The sequence below is a fragment of the Canis aureus genome, chromosome 29 (assembly GCF_053574225.1).
Source record: "Canis aureus isolate CA01 chromosome 29, VMU_Caureus_v.1.0, whole genome shotgun sequence".
Taxonomy (NCBI): domain Eukaryota; kingdom Metazoa; phylum Chordata; class Mammalia; order Carnivora; family Canidae; genus Canis; species Canis aureus.
Genome location: NC_135639.1, coordinates 19,122,622 through 19,144,439, shown reverse-complemented (window position 1 = coordinate 19,144,439; position 21,818 = coordinate 19,122,622). Strand labels below are relative to the sequence as shown.

General features: G+C 49.0%; 1 protein-coding gene across 4 annotated transcripts in view; it reads left to right on the top strand.

Annotated features, from left to right (window-relative positions):
* The window catches only part of RBM20 (RNA binding motif protein 20), a 190,646-nt gene extending 169,303 nt beyond the window's left edge, over positions 1 to 21,343 (top strand). For all 4 annotated transcript variants that reach the window (XM_077877654.1, XM_077877657.1, XM_077877655.1 and 1 more), the window contains exons 10-14: positions 3,964 to 4,068; positions 5,182 to 5,842; positions 7,418 to 7,552; positions 14,282 to 14,403; positions 18,369 to 21,343. In XM_077877654.1, the coding sequence (XP_077733780.1) occupies positions 3,964 to 4,068; positions 5,182 to 5,842; positions 7,418 to 7,552; positions 14,282 to 14,403; positions 18,369 to 18,479 (1,134 nt within the window). In that variant the 3' untranslated portion in view covers positions 18,480 to 21,343. The remainder of the gene's footprint in view (positions 1 to 3,963; positions 4,069 to 5,181; positions 5,843 to 7,417; positions 7,553 to 14,281; positions 14,404 to 18,368) is intronic.
* The last annotated feature ends 475 nt before the right edge of the window (positions 21,344 to 21,818 follow it).

The window sequence follows — 21,818 nt, the reverse complement described above, 5'->3', positions numbered from 1 at the left end:
TCCTTGAGCAGGGGCTCAAGCCCAGACCTCATACATGGGCCACCAGCAAAGGGGTGGAGCTGCCCCTTCCCGATCCTACCCACATTTCTGCTGCTCTTCCTCAGTAACCTTACTGCTCCTACTGTTTTACCCACCTGCTGTCATCGGTTTGCCCATTTAAGGTGACACACACTGTGTGGGTCATCCCCAGAGCCCTGATGCAAAAAAAGATGCCCAGAAAGTCCCATGGGTTTCCCTAAATTCTGTCTCTCTAGCTGATTCTGCCTCTAATACCCCTAGAGCGGGGTCAGTAGGGACTTGCTGGGGTCCCCAACAGATTGTGTCTGTGGGTTTGGAGCCAGGAAGCCAAACACCATTTGGTGGAATATCAGCAGAACCAAGTCTTCTTTGCTGATCTTAAACTGTGTATCACAATCTTGAGGACAACCACAACCCCCACCCACCAGGGCTGCCCCAGGAGTCAGGCAACAGGCGGTGGTTGGACTTAGAGATAGAAGCAGCAGGGCTGAGTATGGTGTCCTTGCCTTTCTCCTAATATACAGGGCAGCTCCCACCACAGGGCATTTACATGCGTTCCCCTGCTTAGGCGCCTCTCCCCGCTGAAGTCAGCTTGGCTCCCTCCTCTCCTTTGTGTTTACTTGTTGTCAAGCTCTCCCCATGTTTATTCCTAGAGAGAAAAACCACTACGTAAAACCACGATGTTCCAACCTGCTTCTCTTCCTTCTCTGATGACCATTCCTAGGCCCACCTTATCCCCTGATATCTGTCTGTATTTTACTTAGTATCTATTTCCTCCGCCCCACCGCCCCACCAGATGTAACCTCCAGAAGGGCAGGAATTTTTGTCTGCAGTGTTCTCTGCTGTGTCCCCAGTCCCTAGATCAGGGACTAACACAGTGATCAATACGTATTTGCTGAAGGAAGAAAGAAATGATTGAACCCAGACCCTGGAGACAAAGGCCTGGCTCCTGAGAACCAGGTCACACCCTGTTCTTCTCTGCCTCCATTTTCTCATTTGTGAAATGAGGGTGATCACAAGGCTTTTGTAGGACTTTAATGAGCTTGTGCTCGCTTGGAACCTCTAAGATCTTTGGAAAAGTGCCCATGTGGGAGAGGCCAGTGTGTGTGCTGCTCAGTGTTTGGTGGGTGGCCAAATCCACACATAGGACCCAACCTTGAGCATAAGACCCCAGAAATCAAGTCACTGAGTACAGTGAACACGGAAAGCATCCCTTCACCTTACTAGAAGTGTGATCAAGGTACAGACCCAGATGTCTGGAGCAGGGAAGCCAGGCAGGGGATACAAACCAGGTAATAGGAGTGGAGCCAACGTGGAGAGAAGGGACCATGGCCACCCGAGGAGGAGGTACTTGTCTGTTGGGGGCAGTTAGCCACTGTGCTCAGCTCCATTTTATGGCTGTCATTCAGGGCTGCATGGCCTGAGCTCTTAGATCCCTCAGTTTTCTGAAAAGCAGCACCAAAGTCTAGATACTTAGGAAATGTCCCACATCTTAGAAACTGTATAGGCCAAAACATGTCTGTGGGCCAGATGGAGTCCAGGAGTCCCCAGTATAAACAGTCCATAGGAGGCAGAAATAGAAAAACTAATCATGCTCATTTGGAGCCTAGATAGAGACCCAAGCATGACAGAGGCAGCCTCTGCCGCTCCTTCAAGCCTTCAAGTCTCTGTTCTTTTATTGACTAATGTCCACAGAGCACCTAGCACTGGGGCTACTGTTCTGAGTGAAAGCTGAAATGACCTGTGATCTCATGGAGCTCATGGTCTAGTCGAAAAGTATATTGATCAATCCCTCAGATGAGTGGAAGAGCATGAGTGTTGGGTGCTAAGAAGGCAATGGAGGTATGCACTGCTTAATGCCTATGATGAATCAGAGACTTCCCTGTGTTAGGATGTGACTGTTAGATTTGAGGGAATGATGGGTTTGGTTTCACTGAGTGAAAAGGAAGGAAAGCAGACAGAACATCACGTGCAAAGGCCCTGTGGCTGGAGGCCAGTGTTACAGGAACAGAGAGCCGGGTTGGAATGGTGGGAGGTATGTCTGATCTGTCAAGGGGTCATATCACACAAGGCCTTGTGGGCAGGTTGTGGATTTTTGTCTTCATCCCAAGTGCAAGGGAAGCAAATGAAATATTTGAGCAAGAATATACAGTGAGATTATGGTAGTTTTTGAATTTTGAAGTGATCATTCTTGATTGTCTTGGGGAGAATAGACTTAGGAGACTACGGAGCAGAATGGGGAGAAAAGTTAGGAGGTGGTTTATCAGTAGACCTAGCCCTACGGAGGCAGGCCTTGCTCACAACAGTTGGGACTTAATATCTTAATCTGTGAGCTGGTGTGGGCAGTGGGTACATTGGTTGCATTTGTTGGTTTTCCTTAAGCTGCTACTCTCACATGAAGTGATCCCAGAACATGGGGTACACTGAAGTCACTGCTCCATTTCCTTTGTCTGCAGGGAGGAAGCGCCAGGATCCAACTGGCGAGGGACTTCCAGCCAGCCAGGCTGTCCCTGCCTCTCCCTGCTTGAACTGGGGGGTGGGGGGGTCTCTACTGTGTTGACCTAGGAGTGTGGCTGTAGGAATTGCTTGGGGGGGGTAAGGGTTACTTACTTGGACAAGGGAGGGCCATAGGTAGTTTATTCAGGGAGATAAAATAAAGAAACAGGTCTCCTGTTGGTAGAAGCTATGGATTCTAAAGGCTAAAAAGGCATTTGGAGCTGCTTTGCATTTAGGATAGCTTGGAAGACTAGAGCAGAACTTGCAGAAGGATCTTCTGCTCTAAATACCAGAAAGAGCAAGGACATAAGGATTTCAGCTCTCTTCCCCTGTCTGGTAATAACTGGTTAAACCAGTCAGCCCTGAGCTCTTGCCCCAGCTGGCTCCCTGTCAACTCAAGAGAGGTGTGTCTGGTCATTAGAAATCAGAACTAGAATCATTGACTTAGAGCCAACCTCAGCCAAAATTGTCAAGAAAATGCAACGTGCCCTTGAGAAAGTCCAGGAAGAGTCATTGATTTGGTGGCCAAAGTTGAGGTCATTGGAGAATATCCTCCAAAAACTTCTGAAATGAGGGTTGGCAAACTTATTTTACAAAGCAGAGGACAGTAAATGTTTTAGGCTATGTGGGCCAAGAAGCCAAAGTGAAGATACTATGTAGGTATTTATGTGATCATTTAAAAATGCAACTATTTAAAATCGGAACGGTCTGGTTAATTCACAGATTACATAAAAAGAGACACTGGTTCAGTGCCTTGAGGATGATAGTTTGCTGACCCTGGTTTTCAAGGCTGATCAGAGACTCTCATTCTCAACCAAACACCTGCTTTCAGTTATTTGATTTCTCAGACATGAGCACTAGCTATCATGAGGGAGTGAATTTGAGGGAGGGAATAGAGGCAGGAGGGAGGGGATTACTAATTTGGGCTATAGCTCCAGGGCAAAGAGAGGACAGAAAAGGGGTGAGAGGAGGAATTGGTTGTTGACAAGCCCCTTCCTACCCATAAGTGGCTTGGATGTGATTTTTATGGCCAAAACAGAACTTTTGGGGAGATGTCACCATGATGATTGTCAACCCCAGGGCCAGTTTACCCTTGGTCCCTTTACTCACCCTCACTGCTTGTAGGTTTCACAACTGTTAAACACATGCAGTTTGCCAGAGATTTCTGCCCCACTGAAGACATCAGTCCAACCATTAAGACATTTCTGTGGCTCCACTTGTCTATGTGACCTTGAGCAAGTTACTTAACCTCTCTGATCCTTAATTTCCTCATCTGTGAAAGAAAAGGCACCTGCCTCCGAGGGGTTCAGTGAGGACAAAGGAAATGGTGTCTGTGAGACAACCTGATGACTGTTAGTTGAGCCCAGTGTCATTTTCTCTCTTGGCCTCTTTCTTCTGTCACTGCTCACTCACCATTGATTTGGTTTGTTCTATTCTTCCTTTGGTCAGGCTGGAAAAGAGGAGCAAGAGGGCATGAAAGAAAGCACCTCATCACCAGGCAGGAAGGAGAAAGAAACGGAGTTCTCGGATGCAGAAGACACAAGGACAAAGAAGGTAAAGTTTGTCCCAGGTGCTGGCAGGACAGTCGCATCTGCGTGAAGGCCAGTGGGCAGCATGTGTCAGGAGTCCCCATCCTGCCCTGTGACACCCCACTTGCTGCATGGTGTGTATCCAAGACCCCACCCATGATTCCACGAATGAAGCCAGCACTTCTTGTAAGAATGGTTTTGCCCGGGATCTCTCCACAGTCTTTATTAAGAAGATCTTTACTACACGCCTGGGCTCTGCCTCAGTCTCCAGCGACTTGGCTGTGCTCGTAAGAGAAAACATGTGCCCAAAAAAAGACTCAGGCTTCAGAGCCAGGCTCCCAAAATAGGTCCCTTGGGAGGGGCTGGGGGAAGAGGGGAGCTTTGGATGCTCAAGCTGGGGCCCTGACCTCAGCATGCCCAGACCCTGGGATTAACAAAACATCTACTGTGCTTGTAAAGATTATTTTACTTAATTAAAGTAAAAAATCCAGTTATAGTGCTGTGGCTGCCTCAGCAAAATGAAACGTGTTTGGAACGCGGCCAGCTTTGTGCCTTTCTGGTCAGGAGAGGTGGGGAGATGAGTATCACTGGCAGGGAAGCTGATCTGCGAAATCTGGCTGCTGGGGACATGAGAAAATTTCAGGAGGGGCCAAGTATGAGCCATGGCTGTGAAAGTTACACCCTTGCTGGGAAAGGGAGCTTGGGGGAATTCTGGCGGGGCGGGGGGGTGATTTTGCTGCAGTTACATTTAGTGATGGCCTTCATGCAAGGAAATAGCTCCAGCCAGCTGATTTATTTAGAGTTTATACCTTTTTTTATTCATTCATTCATTCATTCATTCATTCAGAAGCTGTTTGTGGAACACCTATTCTATACCAGGGTTTGAAATTCTTTGTGCCATTTTAAACATGGTAGATTAAGCATTAAGGGCTTACTCTCGATGCTGTTTTGAGCCTCATTCTAGGGATGAATCAGAGATGTGGGACTTGAGGGGTTTATAACTCCTGATTACCCAGTAAATGTCCCCAGGCAGAAGTAAGGGTGCTCAGGATCTTTCTGGTTTGAGGGGCCCTCAGGTTTGAATACTAAGACCTGCTCCTCAGTCACTCTCTGACTTTTTTTCTGCATTTTGGTTCAGGAGCAAGAGTGGGAGAGTGGAAGTGAGGCAGAAGGAGAGAGCTGGTATCCCACCAACATGGAGGAGCTGGTTACAGTGGATGAGGTTGGAGAGGAGGAAGATTTTATTATGGAACCTGACATCCCAGAACTGGAAGAAATTGTGCCCATTGATCAGAAGGTCAAAATCTGCCCAGAAATATGTCCCTGTGTGACAACCACCTTGGACCTGGACGTAGCCAAGGATTTCACCAATGAGGGAGTGAAGCCAGTAGGGAATGGGGCTACAGAAATCAACCCCAAGTCGCCCAAAGACCTGCCTTCTGCTTCCACGAGCTGTCCCAGTGACATGGACGTGGAAATGCCTGGCCTAAATCTGGACGCTGAGCGGAAGCCAGCTGAACGGAAGACAGGCCTCTCACTGGAGGGTTCAGATTGCTACGAGAAGCAGGCAGAGGGTGGGGAGAGCTCCGATGTTCGTCTGGCCCCTCCACTCCAGCAAATGTCTTCCCCCAAGCCAGCAGAGGAGGGGGCCCGGCAGCCTAGCCCACCTCTCGATGACTGCAAGGCCAGGGGGACCCCCGAAGATGGGGCTTGTGAAGGCAGCCCCCAGGAGGGGAAAGCCAGCCCTCGCCCGGAAACCGACCTCCAAAGCCAGGCTTGCCAAGGAGTGTCGACCCAGGGTAACTACCTCCCTTTTCTCCTGTGCGGTTGGGTTGATGGGACCACTGCTCACCTAGGGAGGTGTGTGGGCATGTGCAGGCTGGAACCAACATGTGTGAGATCTCAACTAGCATTAAAGCTGGTGCAGAAAGCCAGCTTTGGAAGGCCTGGTTAAACAGTTAGTGCTTTGGGGCAAATGGTGTAAAGGAAATCAGATAGGAGGCCACATGTTTTCTGAGAAGCAAACTCAGATAGGACAGACTTTTCTGAATTTCCGGGAGCCCAGATGGACTCTGACAACGAAAATCAGCAGAAGTTTTGAGCTAGCAGGCCAAGGGGCTCCAGTTCCTTGCAGCCTCTCAGGCCTGCACAAGGGTGGACCACTCAGGCTGTTGTTTCGGTGAGGCCCAGGTGAGGGGGCAGGAGTGTGCGAGGCAAGGAAGGAGCACCCAGCGGGCAGAGGGAGGAATAAGGAGCTCCTGGCGGGTACAGCCCACTGCCCCTGCTACCGCCGCAGACCCACTGCTCTCCACAGCCCGACAGTGAAACAAGGCTCGTCCCAGGCTGTCCTCTGCCTCCACTCCACTGCAGGTGATGTTGTGTCTGTGCCCGGCACTATGACATCATGAGAGACAGAGTTTAAAATAGGCTAAGCCCTATCTTCTCTGCCAAGTGGAAACAAAGATCCATCAAGGGCTACAGTGGGGAGGAGGGAGGAGGGAGGAGGGAAGAGGAGTAGCGCTCGGGATGAGTAGCTCTGAGTGAAAATAACTAGAGCTTCATTTCCCAGAAAGCCCGCAGCATTCTGAAGGCTGAAGGAAGGGGTATGAGAGTCGAGGGCAGAAACCGTTGAGTAAAGGCTTGAAAAGAAACGTTTCCATCCAGTGCCCTGTGGCTGGCACGAGCAGGTCCGGGAGCTGGAGGCGCAGGCCCCCTCCACGGCAGGCTGACCCGAACTGTTTTTCACCTGCGAATCTCCATGGAAACCGCCGTGAGAACTGCCTTCTTGTTGCCAGAGAAACACTGAGGCCTGGGCTGTGTCTGCTCAAGGCAGGAATAAAGCAGGAGCGAAATGTTCGCCTTGCCCTGATTGAACCCCTTTTTTCTGCCATATAGGTCTCAACACGCACTGGTGCTCATGGCTTATTAGCTCACCCAGTGTTTGGAGTTCATATTTAATAACACTGCTAAGCAAGCTTGAGGTGAAGATGACATTGCCTTCTGCGCCAGCCTCTGCTTCTAGAGGCGTCAGCACAATATTTGCCCTCCGGCGATCCTCCTGCCTGCAGAGAGGGAGTGATTTCGGAGTTGGAGGGCAAGGTGCAGATCATCCCAACTGAAGGAGCCAGCAGCCCATCCCCCACGGACCCAAGGGGAAGAGTTGCCAAGGGTTTGTGTGTGTGGCGTTCTTTTGGCAGTGGAGCAAACTCTCAATTACAGCATTTTGGTTCTAATTAGCAGTCCTCGCCCTAGCTTCATGTCATTAAGCAGTGCAGAGGCCCATTCCTGATCACACAGGGCCAGTGTAGGATTGCAGAGAATCTTTGAAGTACATCGTGCTCCCTTACTTCTCTGTTTTGGCCCATGTTTTGCAGACAACTCCAAGTATGTGGAAATGAAATCTCTGGATGTGAGGTCACCAGAATACACGGAAGTGGAGCTGAAACAGCCCCTGTCTTTGCCTTCCTGGGAACCAGAGGATGTGTTCAGTGAGCTTAGCATTCCTCTAGGTAGGTGAAGCACCCAGTGTTTCCTGGGCATGCAGCTCCAGGAAATGATAGTGCCATGGTAACGTCTTAGAGCTCGAGAGGGCTTCTTGTCATTTCCTTGTTGTGCTCAATAACCAGTATACGGACGGTACGTATCTTTTAAGTTTCTTGCAATTTCAGTCTTTGGAGAGTAGACCTCATACCTCATGGCATCAGGCCCTGATCAGCACTGCCCTAGGAGCCAGAGCAAAGAGAGACTGGATTTCCCTGTTTGGGGGTGCTTTATTCCTGACCACACAGCCTTTAGTCAGGCAGAGATGGGAGGCCCAATGGCCGTCCAAAGTCAACAGAAATGAACTTCTTCTGCTACTGGCTTCCCTGCTCTCCTTGCCCCAGCCCTTCCCAAGACAAGGCTACATCTTTTTCTTTTTGAGGGACCAGCTTCTCTGGGGCAACAATGCTGAAGAGACTGCATTTGGGGCAGACACTCTATATTTGGTAGAGGGAGCACTGAACAGAGTGAGACCTGGGCCCCTTTCCTTCCTGTTCTACTTATTATTGGATGACTGCGTGACCTCAGACGAGTCATAACCAGGAATATATTTTTTTTCTAGACACTACAAGTCCTTTATTAATAAGTCAATAAAAGAGAGAGAGAGAGAGAGATGTAAAAATACTTTTCTCAGAGGCCCCAGGAATGGAAGGTGCTGTCAGAACCCACCTGGCCAGGGAGGTGGCCCAGCCAGAGAAAGAATCTCCAGATGAAGGGTCCAGGGGTACAGCTGGCAGGGGCAGGGGAGGAACCTAGCAGGGGGTGGCTCAGGCCTTGGGCAGGGACTGTGCAAATGCAGAGGCCTCCCAAGGAATGATGGTGGGGGTGCCTGAGCCTTACTTACTCACCTGCAGTGTGAGAAACAATCAGAGTCAGTGGTCTTTCAGTAGTGGAAGTGTTGGGGATGAGTGGGAAGGGAGATTAATGATAGGATTATCTCGGACACATTTTCAAAGGGGAGAGGTAATAGAGTCTCAGAGTAGGGAGTGAAGTGTCCCTGGAGCTTCTGACACCACCGCTAACCTGATGACCCGATGACCACTCCAGTCATCTATGAGTCTTTCCATTGACCCTGAGAGGTTGGAAAGCAATGAGACAAAGGAGTGGTAGCAGCCACTGGAGAGACAGCTTGGGAAAGTGTCATTTGGGAAAGCGTTGCAAGGAAATGAGAGAAAGGTGGGTTAGTTATGTGAGGAACTGTGACCACATGTCTACTCACTCAGGGAGGGGCTGGTCAGTATGGAGACTCACCCTTTCCATCAGGTTTCTCTTCTTCTTTTCTTTTCTTTTCTTTTCTTTTCTTTTCTTTTCTTTTCTTTTCTTTTTCTTTTTCTTTTCTTTTCTTTTTTTTCTTTTCTTTTCTTTTTTCTTTCTTTTTTTAGAGGGGGAAGGGGCAAAAAGAGAGAGAGAAAATCTTAAGCAGGCTCTATGCTGGGTGTGGAGCCTGATGAGGGGCTTGATCTCACAATCCTGAGATCATGACCTGAGCTGAAATACAGAGTCGGATAGTCAACCAACTGAACACCCAGGTGTCCTGGACTTCTCTTTTTCTTTTCATCTTCTTTTAAACTTTTCTCACTGTTTCTGCCCTTCACATGTTTCATTGTCACAGACTACCCGTTTTTACTGAGCAGCACTTTCTAGATAGCATGGCACCATGCAAAACACTCTGGGGCAGTTGAGAAATGTAACACAAGTCTCTTGGCACCCAAGCACTTGGAATCTGTATGACATACACAGGCAAAAATTAAGAATAAGCTCTACTACCTTGTAATTCATGTCTTTTTTTTTTTTTTAACTGTTTTTCATTCCAAAAAGTTTGAAAGATTATTATGACAAATGTAAAAAAAAAAAAAATTAAGGGCCATGTTAAGTCAATGTTAAATGTTGTATCTCTTCCCTCCAGTTTCTCCCCTGCTCCAAAGGTAGTCACGGTCATACTCACAGAGTCTAGGTCACACCACGTGCAGAGTATTCTACAGTTTGCTTTTCTAACTTAACAGGGGGACTTAGAGACCTCTTCACATCACTACACAGACAATGCATTCTTTTTAACCATTGCAAATATCCATTCAAGAAGATGTACCATAAGTTACTTATCCATTTCTCTACCCGTGAACATTTAAGATGTTTTCAATTTTTTCCCCATTGTTAAAATACTGTAATAGTTAAGTTTTTATCTTTATCATTTACCATGCAGGCACCATTTCTAGTGCTTACTTCATTATTTAACTCTCTCAAAATACCTATGAGGTAGGTAATATTTTTATCCTTATTTTAGAAATCTGAGATGCAGGATTACAAAGCTGATGATTAGCAAACACTGGAGTCAGGATTCAAATCCCAATAGTTTGACTCATAGGGCCATGCTACCTCTAGGATCTGCTGCCTTCCAAACATGTTGTCACCTTTGTATGTGTGCCAGGGTTTCTGCAGAACAGCATTCCAGATTGGGGGGCCACGGTGGGGGATATGGGGGAGGTAGGGGTTGTGGTGGTGTGTATATTTGCATTTCACATTTTCATAATTGCTGCTAAATTGCACTCTAAAAAGATGATACCAGTTTTCACTTCCAGAGCGAGAATTCTCATTCTCTTCTCCTTTACCAGTATCAGACGTTATCAGTTTTAAATCTTTACCAACCTGTTAGGAAAATGGGATCTCATTCTGCTTTTTAAAAACAGCTCTAATGAAGTATAATTGATGTTATGAAGTGCACGTGTTTAAAGTGTACGGTTGATCAATTTTGATATATGTGTCCACCGATGAGACCATTACCACAGGAACACAGTGAACATATTCATCACCTCTCACATTCCCTGAAGCTCCTTTGTAATCCCTCCCTTCCCATACCTCAGCCCCCAGGGAACCACTGGGTGTTTCTGTCACTAAATATTAGTTTGAATCCAAAGGGAAGCATACAGAATATTCTGTGTTGCCTGATTTCATCCACTCGACATAGTGATTTTGAGATTCACTGATAATTGTTGGGTATATCAGGAGTTATACAGCTGAGGAGTATTGCATTGTGGATACAGGTAAACCACATTTTGTTTATTCATTTACCTCTTGATGGGCATTTGGGTTGTTTCCAGCTTGGGGTTATAACAGATTGTACTTTTGTGTTGCAGGTAGTCTTCGGGTGAGCTTTAAGACCCAGTATCTTATCGATCTCAGTGGGTGGGGGTACGATACCATTTACCACATTTGACAGAAGAGGAAACAAGGGCAGATACTTACCCAAGATCACACAGCATGTTCAGGTCAGAGCTCAGGGTTTCTAATCTGAGACACTCCACCCTCCTGTTCCTCTGGTTCAGGAAGCACAATGTAGGAAAGGCAATTTTTGTGCAGTGGTTAAGAGCACAGACTGTGGAATCTGACTCCCTGGGTTCAAATCTTAGCTGCCTGGGGATCAAAGAGCAACCTCTTTCACCGCTCCTCATTGACTTCTTGACTTTCTTCATCAATAAGTAAGGGTAATAATAGAAGCCTATCATGTATAGTTAGTGTGAGAAAGAAATGAGTGAGTACTTGTAGGGTCTTAGTATCTTCCAGTAGGAGGGTTCTCTACTGTTATTACTCATTCATGAAGTAGTTATTGAGTGCTGCCATTTCCTCTCACTGGAGCTGCAGGACCTTTATACTCCAGAATCCATCACTCCTACAGAGACTTCTCTGGAGGTAGGGAACAGCTTTCAGGCTTTGTCCCTATGAAGAGCAAGGAGGTGAATGGGGGGAGTGCCAAGGATCCGGAGTGAAGGGGGATGAAGGCCCATTGCTCGGGGACTGGGGTGGACATGGGGGGACTGGCATGGAGAGAGGGCACTGCCATGGATTTCAGACCAGCTCTGGGTGACCCCAGCCAGCCCGAGTCTGCCGAGGCCCGCATTTCCAGAACCAAAGGCCATTGCCTGCAACACGCAAACTCCCCCTCTACCCATTGCAGTCTTTGCTAGGATGATGGAGTTATAATTACCCAGGCCAGGAGCTATTATTAGAAAGCAACTACAGCTTTAATTGTCATGCTTAATAGAGGCTGAAAAATGGGAGGACAGAGTGGCTCTGCACGGGTTGGGGCAGTGACCATTTTCTTGACACTATAGCTTCACTCATGGCCCTCACTTTCCAGAGGTGTCCTGAGGTTGGTGTTGGCGGGTAGTGCCCATGGCAACACCCAGTTACTCAGGGATCCTCCTCAGGCTTCTCCTTCCTCAGTGTTTTTAACCGCCAAGTACTGCCTGACCAGCCACTGGGTGCCGGGCAGGGGCGGGGAACAGTAGCTGCCAACTTTCGGAGCCTGAGTTCTCCAGGCCGCCCTGGTTAGAGGGCAAGAAGGCCTCTGTGGAGAAATGTCTGACACTCGTCAGGAAACTAATATTTTTTGAGCACCAGGCAAATGATAGATGCCTCCCATAACACCCTTTGTGGTAGTATTATTTCTATTTTACAGATGAGGAGACTAATCTCAGAGTTTAAATTATATACCCAAGGTCACACAGTGCAAGTAAAAGAGCTAGATCTTTCAGACTCTAAATTCCATTTTCTCTCCACTATACTGTGGCTTCCAAACTTTTTTTTTTTTTTTTGGCAGTAGAAACCTTTGTTCTAGTGAAATCTCACCCAGAGTCCCACAGCTGCCAGCTTGGGCCCTGCTTTACACCCCGTGGCGGCTTCTGAGGCAGTGGCATCCCTTATTGGGGATCCAGGACAGGGGCTGGAAGGCCTCTTGGAAAACTTAGAGGATGCTGGAGGCCTTAACTGGGGTTCTGCAGTGAAACCACCCAACTGGCCCCTCCTGCGGGGTCTGGGGTAGGCTAGAGGGAGCGGCTCTGCTCATGGGCTTCTCTCTGCTCCCTGTGGCCTCTGGAGGGTGCTTCTCCTTTTCCAGTTGCCTTTATCTTGTCTCTTGTGGGCATCTGCTCCCTATAGAGCACAGCAGGAGGAAACTAGCCTGTGGGAACAGAGGACAAAGGCATTGCTTCATGCTCCCTTGCCACCAGCCTGTGTGTGAGGTGGAGGGGCGAGTTGGCCACCCACAGGCGGTGGGTGGGGGAGGGAGCTTTTCTGTCTTTTGCAGTGGGGGTGGGATGAGGGGGAGGAGGGGGAGGGACACAGCCTCTTTCTGGGCAGCTGGCCCAAGAGAGGCCCCCTCCCTTCTGGGGACTGCTGTAGGCAGGGCAGCGAGCTAGAGGAGCTAGAGCTACGTGGCAGTTAAAACTGGCTGAGGAGGCTGCCAAAACCAGGCCCCAAACCACAGAGGAGCAATCAGTCAAGGCAGGCCTTGGGCTGGCCTCCCGGGCTCCCCCTCCTTTCAGGCCTGCCACTGCATACCGATAAGTGGCTCTTTTGAAATAAATAAAAGAAAAAACACCCGTAATTACAAGTCTAAGCTGCCGTTCTATGACAGGGTCTCCGGTGCACTTAGCTCGGTCTCCTAGGAGGTGGGGGGGATGCAAGTGAAGGAAGCCCAGACTTGTGGTCACACGCAGCGCCTTGATGGAGACCTGGCCTCTCTCCCTCTCTGCCAGCAGCAGCGGGTCCCTCCCACCCCCCCACTGCGGTTCTCCCATAACCCCAGCCCGCCAACAGGGCAGCAGCGAGGCCTGGCTTAAGTGTCCATGTGAGGACCCTCAAGGCACCCCAGTTTGCAAGAAGGATGCATGTTCTGAGCCGCCAGCCCTGATCCTGTAGTTCCAAAATGGGTTGGAACCAAGCAGCAACCCCCCCCGCCCCCTGAAACAGGGGCCTTCAGCTGACTCCCCAGCCTCCTCAGGTGCCTAGAGTCTGGTCTGTGCCCTCTCCACTCTGGTGACCATGGCCTCGAGAAGAGAAGGGTGACCCTCAGAACACCTGGGCAAAAGCAGGAGTAGCCATCATCCCTTCGAAGGTGAATCCTCTGGTCTGTGTCACTGTCACTTCTTTGGTCCTCAGGGCACTATTTCCTTTCCTCAAAATTAAAAGGCCTCCCAGAATCCTGTGACTTCTATTTAGCGAATCATAAATAAAATGCTACTGATGGGTGCTTCAGATGTAAAGTCTGGAGGATGGAAAATGTTTATGATGCATGATTGCATGAAAAAGGGAGGAGACAACTGTACTTGGGGTATGATGAAAACTGCCCCCCCCAAAGGCCACTCTGCATATAGGGTAGTATGGAAGAAAATATTTTGATTGGAATGACTCTGATGAATATTAGATGTCATTAGTAAAGTCATTAGGATGATTCTAATGACTTGAATGAGTAGAATTCTAAAACAAACTAAAATGAGAGCATCTTTCCAGAGTCCTGGCCGTAACAGCTACAGAGAAGGGTACGACATGCAGAAACGAAAACCAACCAGTGAAATGTAAGAAGCCTCCTTCCTCCTGCTTTCCCTGGAAGCAGGCTGATAACAGGAGAGTCTGGGCCTAGTTCCCAGGAGCAGCTGCAGAGTTGAGAATTGTGAAGCACCCCGTCACCCCTGAGGGAGTGCGTCCCTTTCTTCGCAATGACCTGTGAATGCAGTCGATGCTATTCTCAGGCTTGTTTTGCAGATGAGGAAACTAGGCTTGCAGAAGCTCCATAACCAGCCAAAGTCAACAGCAAGCGAGGGATGGAGCTCTTTGCTCTCATTTCCACCTGTCGGCTGGCAGGACCACAGGGGTCTCACGTGGCCTTCCTAAGTCCTGCCTGTCCATCCCCCATCCTTCTGCAGGGGTGGAGTTCGTGGTGCCCAGGACTGGGTTTTACTGCAAGCTCTGTGGGCTGTTCTACACGAGCGAGGAGATGGCGAAGATAAACCACTGTCGCAGTGCCGTCCACTATAGGAACTTACAGGTAACCAGAGCCTTCCCTGCCCTGGCCCCGGGGCTCCCCGGTCTGTGTGTCTGGGAGTTATCTATTTCCTTCCACCACGTGGAGAACGGCTCTTTCCCCAGGCCCAGCTCCACCAGGCTGCTCCACGTGGTGGCTGCCTTCCCTCTGTTCTCACAGCATCTGTCTCCACTGGAGTATCTGTCTCCACTGGAGTACTTACAACATTCTGTTTGGATCAGGTTTGGGGGTATCTGCCTCTCCCTCTGACCTAACTCAAGTTAGTGATCACCTGGCCCGTGTTTGACGTTGACCCCTTTTCACAAAACCCGGATGTTCCAGATGCAGACATTTCCCTTTGTTTCCATTCCCCCGTGCAGTATCCCTGTTTGCTGGAATAAAAATCACCATTATAAAAAAAAAAAAAAAAAATCACCATTATATTCTATTTAAATGTTCATCCATACTGCAACTATTTATCAGAGGCATACTGGGTAGTAGACACTGTTCTATGCCCTAGAGATAAAACAACAACAACAACAAGACACACACACACACACACACACACACACAAAGATAAAAATCCCTGCCCTCTTGAAGCTTCTAGTCTAGTATAGGAGATAAGCAATAAATAAAATAAGTATGTTTTATGGTATAGTAACATGACATATAAAAAATACTTTCTATACTGTGTTTCATCCGACCTAAGGTGCCAGCAGTTGTAAGACACACTACCATTTTTTTTATACCAACAGAAAAAAAAATATTGCAAAGTAAACCTTGAGACTCCATCAATTGTAAAATGCATCTCAATTTCAGAGATGTTAATGTGTGTGGGGAAAAAAGCCTTGTCTTAGAATCGATGACAGATAGTAGGTAATAAGCTCTATGATATATACCTAGCTAACATGTAGCGTGTTGGAACTTCTGGGGTGTAGTAAATTAATGAAAAGCATGGTGTATCGGATGCCCAGGGATAAGTATTCCAAGGCACTTTCTGTTTTTAGTACAAGGAGTCAGACTAGTTTTTAGACACTTAAGGCCTCCCCTGCGGCAGACCCTTGTGGTAGCAGCATGCCCTAATTCCAGAGCAGGCATCGTTGTCTCAGTTAAGTTGTTAGAGTGGCTGATTGAGTGTTTCTCAACCAGAGATGTGAAATAGATCACTTGGACAGTGTTTTGAAAGTATATATGTATATATATATATATATATATATGCTATTCAGTTAGGATGGGGGGTGCTGGTCCAGGAATACATGATTTGAGAAAGTTCTCCATGTGATTCGAATGTGCATCCCTAGTTAAGAAACTCAGATATAGGCCAAGTCTAGTTTTATACTTAAGGAAACTGAAGCTATGTGATTTATCCAAGGCCATGCAGATGGTGAATTACCAGGCCTGGGAACAGATTGCCTAATTCTTTATCACTTTACTTTTTTTTTTTTTTCTTTTTTTTTTTTTACTGATCTTGCAAACCAACACCCATAATGGCATGGCCTGTGTCACCATCTGCAGGATTGTCATTGGCTATGTGTGGACTCATGTCATTTAAGCCTCTTGATTTCCCTCTGGGGAGCAGCTGCTCTGTGACCAAGGAAGCTATGGGGCCCCAGGTCCAAGTCCTGGCCTCTCCTAAAGGAGCACAGTGAAGGCCCAACATGGCCAGACCAAGGATTCAGACTGGGCTTCGCAGAGCCAGCGGAGTGCGGCCATCGTCCCTGAAGGCATCATCATCCCCCACCCCAACAATATAAAACCTATAGAATGGCAGGGCTGGATGGAGTCTTGGAGATGATCTATTCCTGATTTACCCAAACTGTGGTCCTCATAGCAGCTGGCATCTTTTAAAAATGGAGCTTCCTGGACCCACCTTACATCTGCTTACTCATTCTCTCTAGGGCGAGGCCTGAAAATCCTCATTTAAAAATTTTTTTCTAACAGGTTCTGATACCTCAGCGTGAGAGCTTTTGATCTCATGTGGCATTTTCAGCCTGGGTCATGTAGCTCTCAAGGAGACCACACAGCTCAAGGTCACTCAAGAAGTTAGGATGAGTACAGACTTGCCAGGGCCTCTAATTCTAAATCCTGTATTTTTTTTCCAGGGCAGTGGACTACACTGTGTTCTGGGCCTATGGGCGAAAGCCCCAGGCGGACTCACCTCCCCATAGCAGGCCAGAGCCATTCCTGCAGTCCCCAGGCACGTCAGGGCCAGACATGGGCTAAGCCATTTAGGCCTGCCAAGTGCAGTTCAGGTTTCTCTAGCACACCTGTTGGGGAGCTGAGAGCCTCCACCATGGGCTTCCCAGATAAGGTTTCTGTCAGTGGCTTGGACAGCATGTCTCTTGTCAGTACAGCCTTGCCCACCGCATACTACCCCAAGTTACATGTGTGAAAAAGGAAGAATTCAGACCAGAGCAGCAGGTGCTGACTCACACCTAAGTCAGGCAACTTGTAAACTTAGCACCAGCAGGAGGCCTTGAAGTGAGGGTGGGGGGTTGCTCTTTGAGGTGGGGAGCAGGTGGAAGGAGCCCTCTTTCTCTCTGTGCATCCTCTGCTGCCCCCACTGCTGCTCATAGCCCTACAAGAACCCATCTAGAGTGACCTGAAGCAACATTGGGAGTCAGTGCCTGATAGGAAAACTGGATGCCTCCCTGGCTCCGGGTCCAGAGAGGAGTGAGCCCACACTTCCCTTCCTGGGATAAGGTAGAGGACAAACCAGGCCCTCCAGCAGCAGCCCGGCCTACAGGGACCTACCGTTGGTCTGCTGCTCTCCCCATCAGGCTCACCCACCTCGCCAAGCCAACCAGCTTTGTCTAGAGAGAGCAGGTTATCTTGCAAGCATCACCGTGTCTGACCCTCAGCATCACCCTTGAAGGAGGAAGGCACCATTTCTCTTGTTTACCAGATTAGGAGTCAGAGGCTGAGACAAGATGAGTGACTTTCCCAGCGTCAGATGGCTGATGCCACTCACGACAAAGGGCAACATTACGGAGTGCTTATTCTGTGCCTGGCACTGTGCTAAGTGCTTTATGGTAGCTCCCGCCGACTTCACAGCCACCTGATGATGGGAGTTCTGTTATTATCCACACTCCACAGATGTCACAGTGTCTGGGTGACATGTCTGCTGAGAGCTCGAATTTGAACCCGGGTCATCTGGCATCAGAGCCCACACCCTTGACCACGGCATGGGACCCAACCCTGCTGACTCCTAACCTAATGATCTTTGCACTGCCCCCTGCTGCTTGGGGAACCAGGGGACCCTGCTGGGGCCCCAGGCCTTTCCTAGTTCTGTCTCACTGCCCAGAATCTAGAATCCCAGGAGTGGCCTGCCATGAGGCCAGGGGCCGGTGATAGCAGCTAGTGTTTGGGGGGAGTGGGGGGCGGCGGGGGGGAGCAGCCTCCAACTACAGATCAGGAATCCAGCCATGGGCCTCCGGGGCACTCAGGAAGCAGGGTGTCACGAGAGGCTGCAGCCGGACTTGCACAATCCTCGGAGGACAGCGCTTCTCTGCTCCCTGTTGGTCCAGCTGGCCTCTTCTCCCTTTGCCTTCCAGTGTGCCCCTGGGTGCTGAGGCTCTTCTGGAAAACAAGTGGAGTTGTTGTGAGAATTCAGTTAGTTCCTATAAGAAAAGCAGAACAGCACTTGCACAGGATAAGGGCTTGGGAAGCGTTCGCTGCTGTTAGGATCCGTGCTTTCTACAAGAGCCCTGCGTTACTTGTAAACTAACATGAAGAGAGGACAGAGCTTAGTATGGGTCCTGAAGCCCCAGAAGGATTGTGGGGCGGGGAGGAAGGGGGGGTCCCACTCATGGGGAGCCGTGATAGAAGGGGCCCAGGTACATGCCTTCCTCTCCTCTCCTCCCCCCAGTCCCCTCCCCTCTCCTCCCCTCCCATCCTCTCCTCCTCCTTGCCCCTCCTCTTCCCTCCCCTCTCTGGCCAGGGCCCTACTGACCCTCTGCCTTCCCTTTGTCCCTGTCTCCGCCCCACAGAAGTACTTGTCCCAGCTGGCCGAGGAGGGCCTGAGGGAGACCGAGGGGCCTGGCAGCCCCAGGCCCGAGGAGGGCGGAATCGTGCCACACTTTGAGAGGAAGAAGCCCTGATGTCCCTGTGGCTGCTGGAAGCCGGGAGAGGAGGGCCTTCGAGGTGGGGCCTTCCTGACCTCCGGGACGGGAACTAACGCCAGAGAGGAAGGAAAACCCGGCTGCCCGTGTCGCCCCGGCTTGTTCTCGGAGACTCAAGAAAACACCCTTGAAGCGTCTCCCCCGTGAAGCTGTCACCAGATGTGTCCAGCAGCTGAGGGTCACCCTCTCTCTCCCCATTGATTCTCGTTTCCTTCAATCTACTTCTGTCTTCTTTCCCCTCCCTCCCTCTCTCCCACCTTCTGTGCCAAGGGTCATTTATTTTTCATAAAATCCAACTTCTCAGGGATTTTCAGTGTTCAAATTCTTGACGGGATAGGACAGGTCAGGCCAGCCTGATCGACCAAGGAGGAGATCTCACGGAGGCTCCTGGGTCAGGCACCACTTCGGGGGCCTGGCATCCCGAGTGTGGGGAGCTGATCGGGTCCTGCGGGCCTGGAGAGGGGGCACCCGGGACCACCAGCTGGCAGAGGCTGGGGGTTCCTTCATTGGGACCATCTTTTTGAAAAGCCCCCATTTTTAATAACTCTTTCATCCTCTCAGTTATTCTAGAAGTTCACCAGATTCATGCCTTAAAAGTAATGAATTTCACAGAGGAGGAAAAGAGTTTTCATTTTGGAAGCTCTGTTACCAAAGTTTATTTCCACCCTCCAAACTTATTTCCATCCTCAGGATTTCAGGAGGTGCCATGGTTTGTTCTGTTCTGGACAATGAATTTGATATAGATTCACTTCAATTAAAAATGAAAACAGTAGCATCTTCTCCCTTCACCCAAAACAGTAGTTGGTACGGGCTTGGGTCGAATGTTGGCCTCCCAGCCCCGTGTGGCGTTGGCTCAAGAGACACCAGATCAGGGAAATGGAATGTCCTGGACTCACTCTTGGTACCTGGGCTTGGGCTCCCAGCAGCCTCTCAGTGGGATGGTTTTTAAAACTATCTCTCAGCGGGGGAAGAAGCTAAGGAAAGAGCAAGGCTGCAGGAGTGCAGAGCAGCATCCGAGGCTTGCCAGGTTGTAGGTAGGCAGGACGTCAAGGGCATTTCAGAGCGCCCCATGTGCAGACTTTGATGTTCAATATCATGAGGAACCGAACTCTTTTTCCTCTAGGGTTTTCTGATACTGGAGGTCAGTGCCTTCAGGCCCCAGACTAGGGAGTCTGATGTTCCTTTGGGAGTGTGTGGGGCAGAGGTTCTGGGGGAGATGAGGCATGAGGCTGGGTCACAGCCCGGAGAAGACCTCAACAAGATCAGAGGGGAGCTTGTGCTGCTTCCTCAAGCCCAGCTACCTCCCTGGCCCAGCCCTTGGAAGGCTGTTCCTGTGTTTCTGTACCTGACCGCAGATAGACTGGGAAGGGATTGTTTGTTTTATATTAGTTTTTGCATTTTTTATAGTAGATAAGATTTTTTAATGGTTAGATGTGTATACGGCACACTCTGTCCTCTGCACTAATGGCCAAAGAATAGAGAAATTATTGAGTTCGACACTGACATTTTATCAGCGCATCTGAGGTGCAGAGAAGAAGGAAGTATAGAACATAAAATGATCCTGTGTAAACCTCGAGGCACATGGTCCCTGGTGCAGAGGGAATTACAGGGAACCTGTGAAAGAGAACAGCCAAGGCAAACCCCAGAGACTGACCGACCAGCCTGGGCGCCATCAGAGGCTGGAGGAAGTGGGAAGCCTGACCAGGGCATGAGGTCATCTGGGGGCCTCGGGAAGGTTGGTGTCTCAAAGAGAATAGGCTCTGAAGATGGTGGCTCACCTCAAGCTGCCTCCACCAGTTCTTCCCTGGTGTTCTGGAGACCAGCCTCCTCCATTTCTGGGAAAACCTCTGTCCCTATTTGTCTTTCTTCCCACTCAGGGAATGTCCAGGGCCAGTTCCCTGGGAACCTTGCTGGGAAGAGCCTACCACCTCCATCACAGGCTGGAACTGAGCATTTTCAGAGAGGCTGGCAGTCTTTTTTCCCAGCAAAGTAAAAGACAACCCCACCAGCTCATCCCCCCCACCCCCAAGCACTGTTTCCATGGAAATCAGGATGGGCTGTTCAAACAGCCTCATTCCCAAGTAACGCAATGGCTCCCTTGCTGATAGACTGACCTTCTCCATATCGGAAAGCTGGCGAGAACCCCTGGGAGGGATTGAGGAAAGGCTGCATTCAATCAGAACCTTCACTTTAAAAATCATCTGAGATTCTGTATCTGTGTATATATATGTATTTATTTCTATTTATTTTTATACAATTCCATTGGCATGGTCCTTCACCCACTCTATAATTTGCACTTTTTATTCCTACATGTGTCATACACAATTCAAGATTACAGGCAACCAGGAAAATACTGATTTATTTTTAAAGCTTTTCTTCAGTGTTTGTCAACCATTTCAAAGTGTCTCCCCAAAAAGCTTGTTCAAGAGCATCTGCTACCTTGAACAACAGATTCATTTGTATCCTGGGTTAAGGTAACAGAAGACCTAGGTAATTCTCTTTTCATCATAAGACACCTGAAATAAAGTATATCCAGGCAGTGTTCCCAAAGAATTTGGTAGATTTGATGTTGGTGTGAACACAGCCTTTACTGCCCTTTCTTGGACAGTCTGAGACTGTGGTGTGTTAGATTGTACCCAAACTGGACCAGAGTTTGCTTTTTGAGCTTATGAGAAGAAGAAAAACACTAGGTAATTTAAGTTTGAACTTGTAAAGTATTGGAATTTGTTGAGTGTCGTATAAATCGTCATCACTTTTCCTGATCTGTATAACTGACCGCAAGTGTTTGTTTTTACAAAAGGAAGAAAAAAAAAGATTTTTAATAAAGAGAATTTGAAAGCTTGTGAGTCGCTGTCATGCAAGGAGCCCTCAACATTTGGCTGGGGGAAGCTCGCTGAGCACAGAGCTTGGGATCTGGCTCCTCTCGCAGTCTAGAATGTCTCTAAAGAGTTGAACAGAGAAGACACAACAGCTTCCATCTGGAGCTCTGGGGAATCAGAGATTCTCAGGGGTAAACCTCCAGAAGGACGAGTCAGGGAAAGTACAGAACTGCCGTCCCCTTTGAAGGATCAGATAGAAAAGTCCCTTGGCCTCTTAACCCCTTGTTTTGCTGCCCAGCATCCCAAGTCGTCTTCTACTGGGCTGACCCCATTGTCCCGCACCAGGTCAGGGTGGGTCGTTTCTGGCCCTACCATCCGCTGTGAGCTGGTTGATGCTGGGCCCAGCACTTGAGTCCTTGGGCGTCCAGGGGGTTCATGGTGTGCATCCCCTCTGGGTTATTTCAGATTTCAGGTGATTGCTAATGAAAACACTTGGTGT